The sequence below is a fragment of the Uloborus diversus genome, unplaced genomic scaffold (genome assembly GCF_026930045.1).
Source record: "Uloborus diversus isolate 005 unplaced genomic scaffold, Udiv.v.3.1 scaffold_355, whole genome shotgun sequence".
Classification (NCBI taxonomy): domain Eukaryota; kingdom Metazoa; phylum Arthropoda; class Arachnida; order Araneae; family Uloboridae; genus Uloborus; species Uloborus diversus.
The window spans coordinates 117,172-136,271 of NW_026558522.1; the positions used below are offsets into that span (position 1 = coordinate 117,172).

The 19,100-nt window shown below is 37.6% G+C and overlaps 1 protein-coding gene across 1 annotated transcript in view; it reads left to right on the top strand.

Moving 5' to 3' along the window:
- The window catches only part of LOC129233355 (CD151 antigen-like), a 48,542-nt gene extending 29,900 nt beyond the window's left edge, over positions 1 to 18,642 (top strand). Inside the window, exons 3-8 of the mRNA XM_054867395.1 lie at positions 5,140 to 5,331; positions 6,347 to 6,421; positions 9,489 to 9,584; positions 12,673 to 12,843; positions 15,901 to 15,984; positions 18,491 to 18,642. Of these exons, the coding sequence (XP_054723370.1) occupies positions 5,140 to 5,331; positions 6,347 to 6,421; positions 9,489 to 9,584; positions 12,673 to 12,843; positions 15,901 to 15,984; positions 18,491 to 18,538 (666 nt within the window). The 3' untranslated portion in view covers positions 18,539 to 18,642. The remainder of the gene's footprint in view (positions 1 to 5,139; positions 5,332 to 6,346; positions 6,422 to 9,488; positions 9,585 to 12,672; positions 12,844 to 15,900; positions 15,985 to 18,490) is intronic.
- Positions 18,643 to 19,100: the final 458 nt, after the last annotated feature.

The window sequence follows — 19,100 nt, forward strand, 5'->3', positions numbered from 1 at the left end:
GGTGTCATTATTGCTGGAAATGAGGTCAACTTTATTTATATTCGTCTAAAAATAAGTGAAGAAGATTTGATGACGTTCAGTGTGCAGTAGAAACTGGAAAGTCTGGATATAGAAGGAACGAGTTTAATTAATTGCTTTATTCAACGGATTGTTAAACCACACTGATCCTCATATATATAATAGCGGATGATCGAGTAACGCGTCTGACGTGATCAACAATGAAACTCGCACCACGGCATGATCTTTGATAATATTTTTTGGTAATGTTCGTCATGGCAGGGAAATGCTTTATTTCGACGAGGCTGAACTCGATCCGGTCACTTCACTGTTTTACTGGTAAAACCGTCATTTCAGGGTAATGAAGAAACGGTCAACAATGAACGCCACCTACTGGAGTTCAGGGTTCATCCACTGGAGTGAGGGTTACAACTTCAACTATGAAACTATCACCAAACAGGAAATGGCTTCGTTCAAATGTGGAAGCAATTTTCACCGGTCATAGCTTGACGGCAGAATTGCTAGTAAGTTAATAGTGACTGAAAAACTTTCTAAGGTTCCATTTCCAGTCAGCACCTCTGGGAGTTCAATGTCAGGGGTTGTTCTGCTCCTGATCTGGATTTAAAATATCGGTATTTTGATAGAACTTGCTTCTATTCTGAATTGGGTAGTAATATACGTATGCAATTCAGCGTATGCGTTCTACAAATGGTTTTTGACTCAACAGCACTATTAATAATATACGGTGGTATATACGTATATGCCACTGAATAGATAATGCTTACCGGTTTGAGGCAGAGAGGGGCGGCTTCCGTTTACAGAACACCACTGAGCTTGAAGTCTGATTTAGCTCAGACAACACACGATAGATGGAAGCACTATTTATCAACATGTCGTTAATTTTGATCTGATCCAGAAGCCGAAAAACTCCTGCTTCAGCACCTTCAGACGCGTTGAGTTACGTGGAGGACTTGATAACCACATCTTATTTGACGTGCCTCAGTCATCATCAGCGAACAAGGAGGATCTTCGATTGGTTGGCATCGGCTCCGAAACACTCCAGTTACGAGCCGACTACCGTGTATAATATATTAACAGTGGTCAGAGGAGTCTGACTGCGATGGAGAGGTTCCGGGTTCGAATTCTGGCTGTACACCGATATACTTTCTCTCTCCGGCCCTTGTTGTTTCTTTGTATGAACGTGTTGTTATGCTGTGAATGGCTGCCTACCCTATAGACGGGTTCTTATGGCATGTGTGCACTGTGGGTGTCGGACTTCCCATCAAATGACGGCACGGTCGAAAAAATGAAGCAGCGCACCACAAATTGCCAGCTTAGCTGGTACACGACAAAAACCTATATTTGAAGTAAAATTATAGTTACTTCCTGAGAATAAAAATCTAAGCATCAAATTGCAATTTGTCATGAATTTTAAAATATCTGCCAAATATTCAGTAAGTTACCGCCCTTTAGCCAGGGCTAAAGCAGAAATACATGAAATACACCCAGTGGCGTAGCTAAGGGGGGGGGGCGGAGGGGGCGGTCCGCCCCGGGCGGCACTTTTCTAGGGGCGGCAAATTGACCCTTTTGATATGGAAAAAATAAATGTATTTTCCAGATAAGGAAATTATGGTTTTAATCTGTTACTGCAGGCCAAAATAATCTTAAAGCACTCAAAAGGACAAAATAACTTTTCTGGGGCATAAGTATTCCTATAGTTTTCAATAATTCCAAGAAAGTGACACCACAAACGAAGAAATGTGCGGCTAAAGTCATTTCAAACCAAACTTTCCCAGAAAAATATGCGTGTTTCAACACTCAAATTTATGAATGAAAGCTTGATAATAATAAGAAATTCTCCACCTGACTTGAGCCACACCTTTCTTCGTTTGTGGTGGCATTTTATTGGAAGAATTGAAAACTAAAGGAATACTTAAATATTCCATTCTAACCCAGAAAAGTTATTTTGTCTCTTTGTGTCTCTCATTATGAAAAGTGCATAGTAGTTTTTAAAAAATCTGCTACTTAGATTATTGTAGAGGTTAACTTCAGGAAGACGAAAACAATGAACTTTTCAAATTTTTGTTATAAGAAAAAGCCATAACAGGGTTTAAAGAGAGCTTCGTGAAAGCCTACTCGTAAAACAAAAACTTTTTTTTTTCAATTCAGAAAAATGATGACAAGAGTAAGAAAAAGAGGGAGAGGTGTAAAATGTTACACTAAACTATTTATTGCTTATCACACTTTATATGTTTTAGAGTTTGTTTTAATTTCCTACTCTTCACAAGAAATCTCTTCTTCAAACGAAGTACAAGGAATTTCCGTTTTCTCGCTTTTGAGAGTAGATAATCTATATCCGACAATTTCGGATATGGAAGGTAAGCGAATTTCATTTTTTAACGTTTGGTTTGAACCCTTTACTTATACATAGTCCAGAGTGCGTTTTAAAGAATTCGGTTTCAAATAATTCCGGTTGAAAACCTCTCCCACCCCATCTCTGTAGTCTAACCGTACAAAAACGTTTTTAGGCGGTAGAGCGCTTTAATATCTCACCCCTTTTCCTCATACCTCCAAAGATTGCTTAGAAATGCGTTTTTAGACCTCAATGTTGAAAACATTCTGGACAGAGTCCATTCCCCTGCCGTTTCCTCTAACGTAGCAAACACAGTCAAAAAATATATATTTAGGCCTTTAATTCTGAAAACTTTCCTGGAGAAAATCCCACTTTCACTTCTAAGGCCTCAACATCTAGCCTAAAATTACGTTTTTAAGGCTTCGATACTTCAATATCAATTGGTGAAAACAGCATTTGAACATTCAGTGTATTTGATCCTCTAACGTGATCAAATATAGCCCAAAATACGTTTTTAGGACTTTAACTTTGAAAAAAATTTTCGAGCGAGATATCTTAATCTCCTTTCCCCTTTCACCTAACGCCTCCAAAAATTAAAACTGCGCTTTGAAAACTTCAATTTTGAAATATTTCCTAGGGAAAAACGCTTTACCCCTTTTCCCAAAGGTAGCCCAAAATTTTCTTTCTTAGAAATTTGCGTGAGTAGGAGAGCTCGCTAACCCTTCCTTCTGGCAGAAAAAATGATTTTGAGAGAGAAACACCTCCCTCTGTCCTCTCTCCTTCCTAACACTATAAAACAAAGCCCAAAGTCGGACGTCAATTACGGAAATTTTTCAGGAGAGAACCGCCTGGCTTCACAGCATTTTTTAAGCCATTAGGGAACTCCTCAACGACGTCACCAAAGACAGCCTAGAATTGCGTTTTTGAGACTTCGGTGCCGAAAAACTTATAAAGAAAGAACCCAAACCTTCCCTTTCAACCAAGGCACCAAAGATACCCAAAAATTGCTTTCAATTTTTAAAACATTTCAGTAAGAAACCTCAGCACCCCTCTCTCCCCTCATGCCTACAACTGCATTAGAATACGCGTACCGCATTGAGTATCCGACCATTCCCGATTTCTTTGACTTCTCCTAAGTAGCCTAAGATGCATTTTAAAATTTCGTAAAATTTCCTTTCGTTGCCCCTTGATTCCCTAACGTCAACAAAGAAACACTAAAAGAGACTAATTCTGAAAAAAATCGTGCAGTTTTTGGCTTAAATTTAGCAATTTTCTCCAAGTGCGGGCCCTTATCCGCCTTGTTTTTTTTTTCTTTTGAAAAAATATAGAGAATAATTAAGCCTTATTTTTTCTTCAATTAAATTTCTAGTTTTAATTTAAGTACCTTTGACAGTTTTATGTATTAGCTATTTTACAACCAAAGGGCGTCAAAATGAGGAACCGCCCCGGGAGGCAAACACTGTAGCTACGCCACTGAATACACCGCCAGCTCAGTCAATTCCAGCCGAGGACTGCAGTTTCGTTCTTATGATATGAGAACTTGTAAATTTTTGAGACTGAAACAGATTTGATGTGCATCAGTTACCATAAGCGAACACGGAGGATTTTCTACCTGCAGTTATCGAGCTCACGATCCCCCAGTTAAGATTTCTATACTTTACTAGCATTTCCACATATAGAGCAAAGCACTATTGAATCACGGATATTTATAACTAATTCTTCTATTACACCAACTGCATTCCACGTGGATGGATTCAAACTAACAGTACCTACGCTCACTGGCCAATGAATTAGAAACCGTTCAGAGAAACTTCTTGCCTTACTCGTACTGCGTAAGGGTCTCTAGGGCGTATTATGATGTGGAACATGTTCGGCTGGCATGGAACTGTCCCTGGTGTTCCTCAAGGGTAAAGAAACAACCATGCGGTACCTACATATAGTGGCAGATCAAGTGCATCCTGCAATGTGGCATTTTGATTCTGATGTCGAAGGATACTTCATGGACGACAATGCAACTATACAACGTGCAAGAAGTGTTCTTCCCTGGCCACCGCATAGATCCCCCCCCCCCCATAGAAAATGTGTGGGATATGGTGGAAAAGAAGCGTCCGACAGCACTCTCCTCTTCCATCCAATCTACGAGATCTAAAAAAGGCTGCATAGCCGATGCATAGTATTCTCTGGATATAAATGCACTCTAAAAGCTAGTAGAGTCAATCAAGGACGCCCATATAGGGGGGCAAGGGGGAGCCATGCCCCCCTTTCTTAGAAATGAGAACTTCCTTGCTTTTAGCACTTCTTTCTTTGCAAAAATGTATAAAAATTTCTTTTCCAGCCATTGATGGATAAGTTATTAAAAATGTCAAATTTTAATATCTCTAATTTGTGCTGAAATCAGTTTCCATGGGGAAAATATTCTGCTAAACCACGGGGAAAGTTTTTTGAGCCCCCCCCCCCTTAAAATTTTGCATTTGGGCGCTCTTGGTGTCAATGCCTAAACGAATCATAGCAGATATCAGTGCAAAAGGCGGTCCAATAAAATATTCTTCTTGGAATTTTAATTCATCGGCCGGTGAGTGTATTTGTCAGTCGCTGCAATGAAACGTCACGGCTTGATACCTTTCCCTGATGTTAGGATAGTTAAAATACGCTTCCGGGTGTTTAAGTTGGATTTCTTACGCATTGAAATGGTTACTAACATACCTGTGACATGATGAAATTGAATGAAGTAAAGAATCTTTTGTTCTCCATTTGGCAAATTATTATTGATATTTAATTCCCTTCCGCAGGTGGGCGGCGTGTCGGTGTTCGCCGTGGGGGTGTGGACGCTGGCCGACCGGTCCTTCATGGAACGTCTCCTAGGCAACGACCTCTACGTGACCTCTGCCGCCATCCTGATCGCGACCGGGGTCGTGGTCACCGTCATATCCTTTCTGGGATGCTTTGGCGCCATTAAAGAGGTCAAATGCATGCTCCTCACGGTGAGTAACCCTCAGCTGATAGAACTTAAACTACACCAAAGAGGTCAAATGCATGCTCCTCACGGAGAGTAACTCTCAGCTGATAGAACTTAAACTTCACCAAAGAGGTCAAATGCATGCTCCTCACGGTGAGTAACTAGCAGCTGATAGAACTTAAACTTCACCAACTTCACCAAAGAGCTCAAATGCATGCTTCTCACGGTGAGTAACTCTCAGCTGATAGAACTTAAACTTTACCAAAGAGGTCAAATGCATGCTCTTCACAGTTAGTAACTCTCAGCTGATAGAACTTAAACTTCACCAAAGAGGTCAAATGCATGCTCCTCACGGTGAGTAACCCTCTGCTGATAGAGCTTAAACTTCACCAAAGAGGTCAAATGCATGCTCCTCACGGTGAATAACTCTCAGCTGATAGAACTTGAACTTCACCAACTTTGCCTCTAAACCAGATTACACCTCCAATTGTATAACTGTTTACAATTGGAGACTATATTGTCGTGTTGTCGTAGCAACAATAACATGTATAAAACTGCAAGTAGGGTAACGGTTCCAATAATAGACAACGGTCCAGTAACCGACAGTCGTAAGTTTGGATTTAAATAATAAGGATTTTAGGCGGGTAAAACGGATGTTAATGTGGCCCATGAATACGTGCAGCCATCTAGGTTTATCTGAGTGAATTTTATGAGTCAGTTGGTATTTATATATATACAACGCAGTGGTGGTAGGTAACGAATGGCTACCACGAGGTCTGCCACTGTTTCATGTTCATTTGAATTTAATGAGGTTTTAGATCCAAAAATAAAGAATTTTTGCAAGAGAAAAGGGGATTTCTGTCCATGACTCATCCTTTCCTCAGAGTAAAAGGGTCAGAAAATCGAATTAACCTGAGCATGTCTGTTGCTGGCACCGTTGCCCTATTTTATTTTCTTTTTTTTCGACTTGAAACAAATCTTTTAAAAAGTACTATGTGAATGTTATTCCGTGTCCTTACATCATCTGATTCCTTCTTCAGTTCTTCATCATCCTCTTCATGATGTTCATCGTCGTACTCATCGGTGGAATTCTGGGATACGTATTCCGAAGTGAGGTAAGTGTTTCGTGAACAAGTTTCATCTCGGTTTCACTTGTTGAAACATTTCGCTCATTTGTGTGGAATAATGCACTTATAGTTTGACGAAAGGATAAAAAAAAAATGTTAAGCAAAGGAATTGCATTTCCAAGCTTATAAAAAGCAAATAAATAGTATGCGCAAATGCTTTTTTTTTTTTTTTTTTTTTTTTTTGAGCAATCACGATTGCTTATTGCTTTTATTTGACTGTTTTGATGTCCTATGATTTTATTTTCCCCCCGCCTCCCTCTGTAGCATCACCGTCGACTGGCCTCACGATGCTGCTCCTATAGCGAAAGCCGTCTCCAGGTTGCATCCATATCCTACACACACGCGCATACACACACACAAACACACACACACATTCACTTACACACAAGCACATACACACACGCATGCATACAGACACCTACACATACACACATATACACACATAAACACATACACACAAGTACCCACACATTCATGCCTGCACACAGAAAAAAAACATATGCCTATACATACACATACCCCTCCCCACACACACATTCATACACACAACTACCCACACACTTATGCCTACACACAGACACAAATACACATGCCTACACACACATACACATGCCCCCTACACACAAACACACATATCCCCTCTCACACACACAAACACGCACGTTTTTAAAACAATGATGCTACACACCTCAGAATTCGTGTAACATTACACCCATTAATACTGGTAACCTAACACATTTTTTTATAGTTTGAGTTTTTAAAACAATGATGCTACACACCTCAGAATTCGTGTAACATTACACACATTAATACTGGTAACCTAACACATTTTTTTATAGTTTGAGTTTTTAAAACAATGATGCTACACACCTCAGAATTCGTGTAACATTACACCCATTAATACTGGTAACCTAACACATTTTTTACAGTGCCGCTGTGGGCTATATTTTTTATGGCGACGGCATTTCTATGAGATGATACGTAGAATAAATAGCGTATACTCATGCGTATAATCCTATTAAATGATATTTGAGGTGCAAGTGGCAAAATTAAAAATTTGGAGATAACCAGTACAAACGGTAGGTGAACCCCTCCTCTGTCTTGGGGCAAGAGATAGTACTAGTAGCCCTGGTAGGTGCTGCTGTACAGCATGATTTAGAAAAAAAATAATTTGAATTTTGACATCTTGAATTCAAACTATGTTTTTCGCAGTCACGAGTGTGTGTATGTAGGCGTGTGTTTTTGTGTGTGGGGGTATGTGTGTTCGTGTGTAGAGGGTATGTGTATGTGTGTGTAGGCATGTGTGTTTGTGTCTGTATGCTGGCATAAGTGTGTAGGTAGTTGCGTGTATAAATGTGCGTGTGGGGGGTATGTATATGTGTGTGTAGGCATATGTGTGTGTGTCTGTGTGCAGGCATGAATGTGTGGGTAGTTGTGTATGTATGTTTTTTTGTGTGTGTATGTGTAGGTGTCTGTATGTATGCGTGTGTGTATATGTTTGTGCAGTTAAGTGAGAACAATAAATAATCGTGATTGCTCAAAAAAAAAAAAAAAATGAAAACCTACTTAGGATAAATCTTTAAACGCGTTTTACTCGAAACTTGAAAATGTCCACTTGCATCCCTTTGCTTCTCACTGCCTCATTTGATCTCGGATCAAGTCTCCTTGAGTTGAAAGGATCAAGTACCCCCAAATATACTTTTCAAACATATTTCAAAATTGCAGCACAATAAATCGAAAATTGGTAAATCTCTCGCTTTATAATTGTTAATGCCACACCATAAAAACAATCTTTGTATTGCTTTGCTTCTTCAAGAAAGCTAGCTACCTCTTTGATCGACAATCCAAAAAAAAAATCTGGCATCTGACAGTGGCACGTAACCTCAAAGACATGTGAAAACGGAACATCTGACACTTGGGGATGTAAACCTATCAGACCGCTCTCAACGACTGAGCGAACAGATCACCATTTTGGAATGCTATGCATTGAAGCTATGCGTAATAAAAATAAAATAAATCAGCTTTTCCAACAAGACAACCAAAACGTGAAATATATGTTTATTTTTCGCCGAAAGCGGTAAAAACAACCTTTACAATGATGCTGCTTATGAAGTTTGATAAAGTATTGATATAATTTTGGCGTTATCACAAAAAAAGAAAAAAAAAAACTTTGAGGAATAATATACAGTAGACGCCGCTTATTGTGATAACTTTGGCACAAATATAGTTTGATAAAAATAACCGATTGATAACAATAACCGCAAAGAATTCAGGACACACAAAATGATGATTTTTTTTTTCAATTAAGAGGCATTAACTTTTACAACTGCAAATTAAAATTACCGTGACTCAATTGAACGCAGTTTTAAATTTTAATAAGTAAATTAGCAGAATGGAAACTCTTTTCTCCATCGATTAAACCGTCCGTCCGATGATTCAACTTCACCATCTTTTCCAGCATGGTTTCGCTTGTTGTTTAAATTTCTTCTTTAAGCTTCATTTTGGGCCGTGGTAGCCCGATCGGTAGAGTGTCGGATTCGGGGCCGGAGGATCCTGGGTTCGAACCTCGATGGTCGAAGATCCACCGTCGTCATTAAAGGGGACTGGGCGACGTTAAATATGCTCGTGCTCTCAATGTCCTCCAAGTGAAACGATACCTCTGGGGGTGCTGGCACCAGGTAGCTATTAGCTCCTGAACTAGTTTTAAATTCTCATAAACTGTTCGATCCGGTGATGGTGCTGCCATCTATCGGTATATAAAATAATGGAGGCAAGGCACTTAGTATGCAGTCCTCGACATAAATACAGTTGTAGTCAGTTGTGACTCTGAATGGGAATAGAAAGCTTCATTTTGTTTCCAGTATCGTCACTATCTTTAGTAACTTACAAATTCAAGATGATCGCTCGCAAGAATCATGCTAATTATACGAGTGTTCCGGGATTTCGTGATTCCGATAAAATTAAGCGAATGATAACATTAACCCTGATCATAATTACCTACTGTATATGATTAGTGAAGTGCATATGATTAGTGTCCTTTTGCCGATTTTTCCAGGTTGAGAAGCAGATGCACCAGGAAATGCTGATGTCAGTTCCACTTTACAAGAATGACACGACGGTCACAGACGCTTGGGATGCTCTGCAGCCCTACGTGAGTTTGTCTAAAGCGCACACAATGTGTGCGTGTGTGAATGTATAACTGATCGTTCGAATCATTATCTTCGGAAAAATTAAATTTTCGAAGCAACGTTCACAAATCATGACCTCCCTCAGCCAACTTTACGATTGGAAAAACCCCGCCATGATAAACACTCGGAAAAATCATGTTAGTATGCCTGAGAGAATTAGCAAATTTCGCTTTTTAAAATTGCTGCCTGTTAAATTTTTCCTTTGTACTATTTTTTTATATTGATGTAACGTTTCATGTTCCCGGATTTTCAAATATCCATTTTATCTGATTTGAAATGTTACAAATGTAATTAATTTTCTCTTATTTGGAGTGCTAATTTTATATTCCAAAGTGTATGTCTTACCGCGTTAAAAATCTTATATCATTAAAAACTGAGCGTACGTATCTATGTATGTATGAACCTATGCCCGAGTTACTTCTCCCGATTGCCAGTGAACTGACCGTCGAACCAGGTATCGATGGATCCGCCATTTTCTCGTCTTTATGTTTGACTATTTAACATAATCCTCCGATAATAATTAGCGGAGATATCAATTAAAAACTTGAGGCTTTTCCTGTAATCGCAAGATTTAAAATGTTTCCTTTTTTATTATTTTTCCGCAATCTACTGCCAATTTTACTGATATTTTTTGTTTTCAAGCCTGAGTGTTGAACACGGGTCACTTGGCATAACTTTTATCTTCGAGGTGGACCGTGCAAAGCCGGGCGATGCAGCTCGTATTCACTAAAAATTCACTCTTTTACATTGTTACAGGTCCTTTGTGGTATCTTAAATGTTCCCCGATCATGCTTAGTAGGAAACGATCATTTGGAGGTTTTAATACTCTGAGTACTGAACTGGAGGTCTCTGCAAATCTGATCTCGCGAGAATGTTTTTCTCGGTGACGTCAGTGGTTCTGACGTCACTACGATAACGATGATGGAAATTGAACAAGTTCGACACACCGCGCATATAAATACTCATTGTACAATTGAAAACGTTCAAATTCTGAACTCGGAAGTTTTGGAAGGATTTTCAGATTTTGTGAGCATATTGGAATTGTTAACTGAACTACATTTGTCACTGAAGTAATCCTTCATGAGTGTTAAATATGTACAACCAGGAAGAAACTCGTATATTGTTTTTCAATAGAAGTTACTGTCATGACAAAAACTTACAGGGTGCACTGAGCTACAATTTTCAAAAGGATAACCGAAAGATAATTTATTCTGGTTATTTACTTATTTGCCTTCTGAACCCTTTAACAGAAATGATGCTCAACCTACGGCCCGCGGGCCATATTCGGCCAGTAGAGCTGATCCATGTGGTTCGCTGTTATGTTCATTGTTAAGAACCAAAAACTAGGTTCTGGCTCATTCCAAAAACTAATCATTTCCGTTTCATATTTGGAATGATTGTTGCAAATTTTTGGAGCAAGAAATTTGTAAAAAAAATATCGATGGAAACTTTGTATTAATAAAATGAACCTGTAGTAATGATAACAACTTCCTTGTGTTGTAAGTTTTTACCTATCCCGTGTTTTTCTATGTTATTTAGAGAAGAGAAAAAACTTTGTTCAAATTTAGTATATTTTGTGGCCCACGAGATTTATTTTAATACCAAGTGCTTCCCTTGAGTAAAAGAAGGTTGGGCAGCACTGACTTGACAGTTTTGTTTTCCGTGGTCCTATTAAATTTAAAAAAATAAGCATTTTTGAGAATGATTTTAGACTCAAACTGACTGTATAAATTTTTGCAGTCAAAAATGTTGCAAGTATTGTAGGGTAGACCGGGACACGTTTACGCGGATTTTGTTTAAGTAATTTTCTAAATTTAATGTTTTATTTTAGGAAAATTTAGGCATTGCGGTTCTATGAAACAGTCAGTGGAGTCAACGTTGGTATATTCAGTTGTTACTTTGTGTTCAGTTGTTACTACTTTGTGTTTTCAACCGTTAAAAAAATTATTTTTGAGCCCAATTCGGTTGCCTAAACTTGCCCGGGACACGGGGCACGTTTACACATTTATTTTGACACTTAACGTGGTTCTCTTGGCATTTTGAACCTAATGTCTTACCATCGTTAAAATAAAGCAAGTTCATTACTGACTGAATAGTGCATAAAATAAAAACTGAACGGGCATGAAGACAGCACTGCATGATTGCAAGCTATAAGATACGAATTTGTAACTCAATTAAAAAATTAAATTGTGATTTTCAAAACTAAATGACTTGAAAATATTTAAAAATTTTGAGACGGTTCACAGCGAAAAAAGCGTCAGGACACGTTTAGAAAAAAGACACAGTGAGAACGTGCATAAAAGTGCTCCAGAGGTCAACGCGTTAACTGGTCCCTTCACCAAGTTTGGATTTATTTTTAACGTGCAAGAAAATTTATTAACATTTCAGATCAAACAAATACAATTCTCAAAAAAGGAAAAAACTCTGTTAATTTCTACAGATTTGTTCTTTCTGAACTAAGTATTATTTATTCAAAACAAGCTTCAAAACGTTCAGCTCAAAATTTACTCGACTTGGTAGGAAACAGATTATTCTTTCTGCATGCTAGTCCGAAGCTCGACTGATACTCAAAAACTTGTAAGAATATTTGCTAGGGAGCAGCATCATTCTGTTACGACTGTTGGCTCTCCAGTTATAATTCGTTTCGAAAAAAGGGCACTGCATAAACGTGCATCGGTCTACCCTATATACTGATTGACAAGGTTTTAATTAAGGCCCCAAATCAAACAAAAATAGACACCAAAGCACCCAAATAGTGTTTGGGCAAAACTCTTAAGTGTGGTCAAATTTTTACATTTTATATACTTTATTATTTCGATCTTTATATGTTTAAATTAAGTATTTCAACAAAACTTTCCGTAGGATCACACTAAAAGGCAACAAGTTTACTGTTTGAAATTATTTGAAAAATAACTTGGAATTTTCTGCATATACTGCTTTTGAAAAAGTCTTATTACCTTGAGGTAACCCTGCTTTTTCATGCACTCCAACGTTTAAAATTCATCGTTATGAAGACAAAGCTCCTGCTCATACCGCTGTTGTTCATTTCAGTTCAAGTGCTGCGGAATCGCCGTCAACTACGACCAGAGCCAGGAGGTGTGGAAGCGGAATTCCAACTTCCAGAGCAGCGACAAGCGGGTGCCGGAGTCCTGCTGCCGGAGAAGAGACCAGGCCTCAGTCCGGCAGTGCCAGGGAGACCCCGGAAACTACGCATATGACAAGGTCAGTGGAAGCCCTGAACTACTTTTTTCTAAAATATAATTGTTTATTATAGTATTGCATACCATATCAGTTTCAATTCTTTCATATCTAAGAGCAATAATACAAGCAATTTTAGAATCATTCGTGGATTTTTTTTTTTTTTTTTTGAATTTCTAATGACAAATAGCATGGTTAACAGAATAACATATGCACAGTTATAAATTTTTGAAAAATTATGAAATAATCTAGTAGTTTCATTCCTAATCACAAAATCGTCGGGGAATTGGAGGGGGGGGGGGGGTACCTTCTGAAAAGTGGGGATTGTTTGTTAAACAATCTTAAACTTCAGTTTTTCTCTCAATATTTTCAAGACAAAACTATCAACATATTGTATTTTTAATGCAGAACTTAAAAACATATCTTGTATCAAACTTGATCGCTTTTATCTTCGGATAAAATTTGACAGGACTTACCTACCCTTCGCGTTCGTTCACCTCAAGTCAATTTCTCTGACGAACAAAGTGTACCGATAAGTACCAACAGAGAAATTGATGAAATTAAATATGACACCAAAGTCCCCCTGCTGGAACCATTCGGGTTGATTCTTCTGTTCTTGCCCTTTTCCAGCTCATCACAAATATAAATACTTATTCAAAATAGGTTACTGATTTTATTTTTACAGTGTGCGAAAAATGCAATATATATTTTATTTATTAAAACATTGAACTCTATTACATGATTATTCCATTTCATATATACGAGAATCCCCCCCCCCCACCAAAAGAGTGATGGTGCACCCATAAAATGCTATAAAGCGCCTCCCCCCCTTAAAAAAGCAACCCCCTGAAAATGTCAATGGCACAGTCTGCGTGGTGAACGCCCCTTGTCTTCTCCCCATATGTACATTGTATATTAATAACATAGTTTTTTAAAAATGATCACTTTTAAAACAATGATATGAAATAATATTACTTTTTATTTTGGCATGTAAATGCAGCTGTTCCATTTTTGCCATTGACTCATTCCTCCTGACTGTCCTACATTAAACTAGTATGCATGCAGTAGGTACTGTCCTGAAGAAGACAAATTATAGGGACTTGTTTCTTAATTTAGCCGAGGTAAAAAACCCCTATTTTTAATTTTAGGTTTAAGCTCTTGTTTATTGCATATAGTTTAGCATATGGTGCGTTTGGCCCAATGTAATGCATATATTAGAGCTTAAACACTCTCTATTTAGTAAGTAGTTTAATATCTTTTGGTCTTTTTACCATATTTATCGAATCTTTCACGCCTGATGAGCTCCGAATTCAACCTTTCAACTTTATTCTAATAATTGCTACTTTTAATTTTCTTTTTCTCATTGCTATTCATTGCTTGTGTATTTCATATATATACAAAAATATATTATTGAGAAATAATTCTTGTTTGTTATATTTGCAGCTTCTTTCCCTTAAGGGCAGGTACATTGCAACTAAAATAAATCGTACTAATGAAGCTATGCTGAGATAAATAATATTTCATGTATAATATAAATTATAAAGCAAAGTATCATATACATTATAAATCAAAGTATCATATAAATTATAAGTCAAATACTTTAATATGGTGTAAAAATACAAAATTATTTATTTTATTAAGTCTTTTTTTTTTTTTTTTTTTTTGCTTTTGATAAAATTAGGCTCGTAAAACGAAAAAAAATGAAGACACTTTTAAATACATATATGAATCTATTTTTTAAAGAAATTAATACACATTTAAATAATTTAAAGCATTTCGCTAATGCAAATATTTAAAGAGATATCGTCATTTAGATAATACTGAAGCACTATGTTCCTAATTACAAGATATAGTTTTTTTTTTACTTCATACAATCTAGCTACACTGTTTACAAGAGAATGAAAACATGCAACCTTAAAGACGAACTATCAAACCTGACAATTTGCATATTATAACATTTAATTCATAATGCTTGATACATAAATGTTCAGCCAAATATTAACTGAGATTGACACATAAAAACAAAGTACAGAGTAACACTTATTTAAAGTTTTTTATGATCTTCAATTCATAAATTTTACAGAAAAAAACTAGACACACTTGCACTTTAAATATGTGTTCTATGCAATGTGAAATATTTTCAAATTGCAATAGTTCACAACGAAAAAATGATACTGAGGAAAATAGTTTTTTTTAACGAGATTTATATGAACTAAATCACTTTGAAGTAATAGAGTTGCAAAGCGACTTACCTATTCGTCGGTGGTGGTCTTTTGCAGGCTTTGGTCACCAAAAAGGTGATTTTTATGACAGAATAAAATTCTGCCTACAAAAATTACCCATTTGGTAGAAAGAAGAAAAGTATCCATGAAAAAAGTAAATTACCTACACAAGTTATGCGACGCAACGAATTTACATGGCGTCCTCTCGGCAGTTATTTGGTTTTTAATTTCAGTTTGTGTATTCCTTCCGCGAGCATGCTTCGAGAAGTTGCACTTCGTACTTAAAAATAAGTGACATAGCTTCAAATTCAATCTCATGACGATACATTAGCAAGAAAGTATAAGACTTTAAAATTATCTTCAGTGAATTCATGCGAGGAACAAAACTTCTACTAATCCCCTTGATGAGTGTTACTTCGCACTTGTTTCAGCACTTGAGTCAGCACTTGTTTTCATTGCGTGCTTTCACGAGTTTCAGTTTGGATTTGCTGCTGGACTATAAAATTAAATATATAGTTAATAAAGTAAATAAAGCGCACGGTGTTTTTTCGTGATCTTTGTTTTTGTTAGTTCATATTTTGGAAATTCTTCAAATTTTTATATGCTTCAATTCGTGCTTTTGTTTCTAAATGAATACTCGTTCGTTCTTTATACTTATTGCTGTTTTACTTTTATGGGTAAGGAAGAAGCTCGATTGTTAATCACGCGGTGTGTTTTGAGTTCTTTCAGTTGAAACAGCAAACGAAAGAAAATAGCGATTGTTTCTCACAATTATTACTGACCCAGTCAACGCAGGGTATTTTTGCCAGTAACAGAATAAAATGGAAGCAAACGGTAACTTTTTCTGTTCTTTCTTCAGGACTGCTACATGGAGATGAAGGACTTTGTGAAGAACCACGCCCTCATCCTTGGCGGCATCGGCATCGGAATCGCCTGCCTCCTGGTAAGTGTCGATTCTCCAAACGCTGTGCCGTTGCTTCTGCAAGATATTTGAAGAGTCTTCCAAAAATGACTGATACATTTGAAAAACCAATAAAAACTAAACAGATAGCGATAGAAATATACCGTTTGTTGCATTATGCTTGGGACAACAGTAAACTTTTAGGCAGACAAACTTTCAAAATTAGTTACAATGTTCCTCAACAGATGACGCTGCAAGTATCTTAAAAGGTATAAAAGAAAACGGAGTATGTAAGATGGCCAAAAGGACCAGTATATTTGAAAAATCAATAAAACCTAAACGTGCAGCGACAGAAATACACTGTTTACTTGCTATATGCTTGGAAAAACAGTAAATTTTCAGATATACACACCTGCAGCCACCTCTAAATACCTGCAGCGCCATCTGTTGAGGAACATTGTAACTAGTTTTGAAAGACTGTCTGTCTGAAAATTAAATTTGTTGCTGTCCCAAGCATAACGCAACAATTTTCTAGCGCTGTCCATTTAGTTTTTATTGATTTTTCGAATGTCACTTTGGAACACCCTGTATTTGAACTATACGAAGCAGTGCGAGTAAACCTGCCATGACTATGATTTCCGAGTTCGCCCTTGTTGCTCGCATAGCCTCATGTAGCCCTACTTTCCTGAATTAATATTCAGTAGGGTAACGGCACCAGTCACAGGTAAGCTTAAGACATCGCTCTCAGGTTAACTCAATTTTCTGAGCCTATTAATGTATTTAGACTTTTGGAATTATTGTTCTCTCTTGCAACTACATCTCATCTAAGGTTTGGCTGCTTCTGGATCCTCTGAGTGAGCTCATTCTATTTTTTCTTGCTCATTTCAAAAAAAAAAAAAGGTCGGACCCCCAGTAACAGACACCGAAAATCTGATGATACCCAGGACCAGACAGTCTAAAAGGATCAGTAACAGAGAGGATAATGAAAGGATGATAAAAAAGACAGAATTTCCTTTCTCTCTTCGAAATTTGCAAAAGTTCCCTTTTTTTTTAGAACTGATTAAATTCAAATGAACATGAAACACCGGTAGGCCACGTTGGTGGCTGTTCATCACCTTCCACCACTGTCTTGTAACTACCAACTGGCTCATGAAATTCACTCTGATAACACTAGATGTCTGCGCCGTAGTCATGGGAAACAGCAACATCCGTTTTACCCGCCTAAAAGGCTTATCATTTAAATCCAATCTTATGACTGTGGATCAGTTTATGTCGGTACTACGAAGCGCAGCATCAAGACACGCCTTTCTGAGCATGTTCGTCATTGCCGTTTAGGAAACTATGATAAGTCAGCCGTAGCCTAACACAGCCAACAAGAAGGAGTCCACAACATCAAATTTAAAGACACAGAAATCTTGGCTACAACATCTCATTACTTTGCCCGTCTTCATCGCGAAGCTATAGAAATTTTCAAACACCCCTTTAATTTCAACAGAAAAGAGGAGAATTTCAATTTACCAAAAACATGGCACCCTGCCCTTAGCTCCGCTCGCCACAACAGCCTAAAACATACTATGGTCCCATCCAATCAGAAACCTTATTCCACAGCGGCTTGAGAACGCCTCCCAATCAGGTGCCAGGATCACCCAGCGGCTTGAATCTCATCCAATCAGGAACCTTATTCCACCAGCGGCTTGAGAACGCCTCCCAATCAAAATCAGCAGCGCAGCAGCAGTTTGCTTAAATACAAGAGCCACCGAAGCCAGGAATCAGTCTCACCAAACTCAAACCACTGATGATGGCTGCAGCAAAGCAAGCCGAAACGTCTGGAATTTCTACTCCAATTAGACCACGGACAATAAACCCGGAAATGTTATCTCCCCATATTGAAGCCGGCCGTGAAAGCCTTAAACAGTATTTAATCTTATGACTGCCTGTTACTGGTGGCCTTACCCTACGTACTTTCCTGCAAAAGCAGATTTAACAAATTGTCCAATAAAATGTCAGATTGGTATGTAGCACTAATAAACCTAATATGCCCACATCTAATTAATCAAACAATTAAATATTGCTTAGTCCGACTTTTTCATATGCGATTTGACATTCCAATAAGATCGGCCAAGTTTTTTTCATTTGCAACTTGATAGTTCAGTAAGAAAGAGACTGCAAGTTAGTTCATTTTGTCTAAGTCTAACAAATAAAATCAGTTAATACTTTTATCTGCATCCACTTTAACAGTAGATTTAGATCAACAGGTTTTGCCAACTACCACACTTTGTCTGTGTACCATTTGATAATTCATTTAATCTAACAGATCGTATACCAGAACATTTCATTTGTCTACATACAATTTAATTTATTGATTTCACATTGTCAAAACGAGCAAGGAAAAAGCTGAAAAATTAAGCTGTCCAATGATCACAAATAGAACTATTATTTTGATTATTTATAAATGTTTCGTTTTTTTACTCAACAACGTGAGACATTTATTTCTTGATGCAACATACAAAATGCTTCTGCTCTGTGAAAATGTGATTCTCTGTTCCAGATCGTCGGTATGATGCTGTCCTGTGCTCTTTTCCTCATGATCAACTGATGGAGTTCCGTTCTTAATCATCTTTCGTCATGATTCCACCCAACCGAATGCCATTTCTCGGGACATACTACATCCCCGTGTTGCTGGTTCGAAAAGACTTGCACATCTTCCCATCAGGCTACTTGTGACGTCATCATTACGTCATCCGAGATCAAGATGGATATGTTGACGCAAAAAAACTTCGACACGTAGGACGTGCTTGTGTCTTCAGGTAGCCCGAAAAAGATATAATCTAATTCTTCTGTGCATTCGCCATTTTCGTTTTCCTTGAAGCCCAATTCTGAGATGCGGTATTGAAAGCGTTTCCTGGTAGATCATCAGCGTGTTTTAAAACACCCATGGGTCTCTGAGATGTAGTAAAAGTCCTGTGAGGGACATGAAAATCTCTTCGGTCAAAACTGATTGACCTAAAAATGCATTGCCGCAACCTTGTAATACTTATCGGAATTTCTAATTCCAAGTCTCAAAACGGTATCGTTTCAGAGGAATCCTTTTGAGATTTCAAAGTCCATATCTTCTGGTTCTAACTGGTTGAACTTCAGAATTTCTTTGCCTAAACATT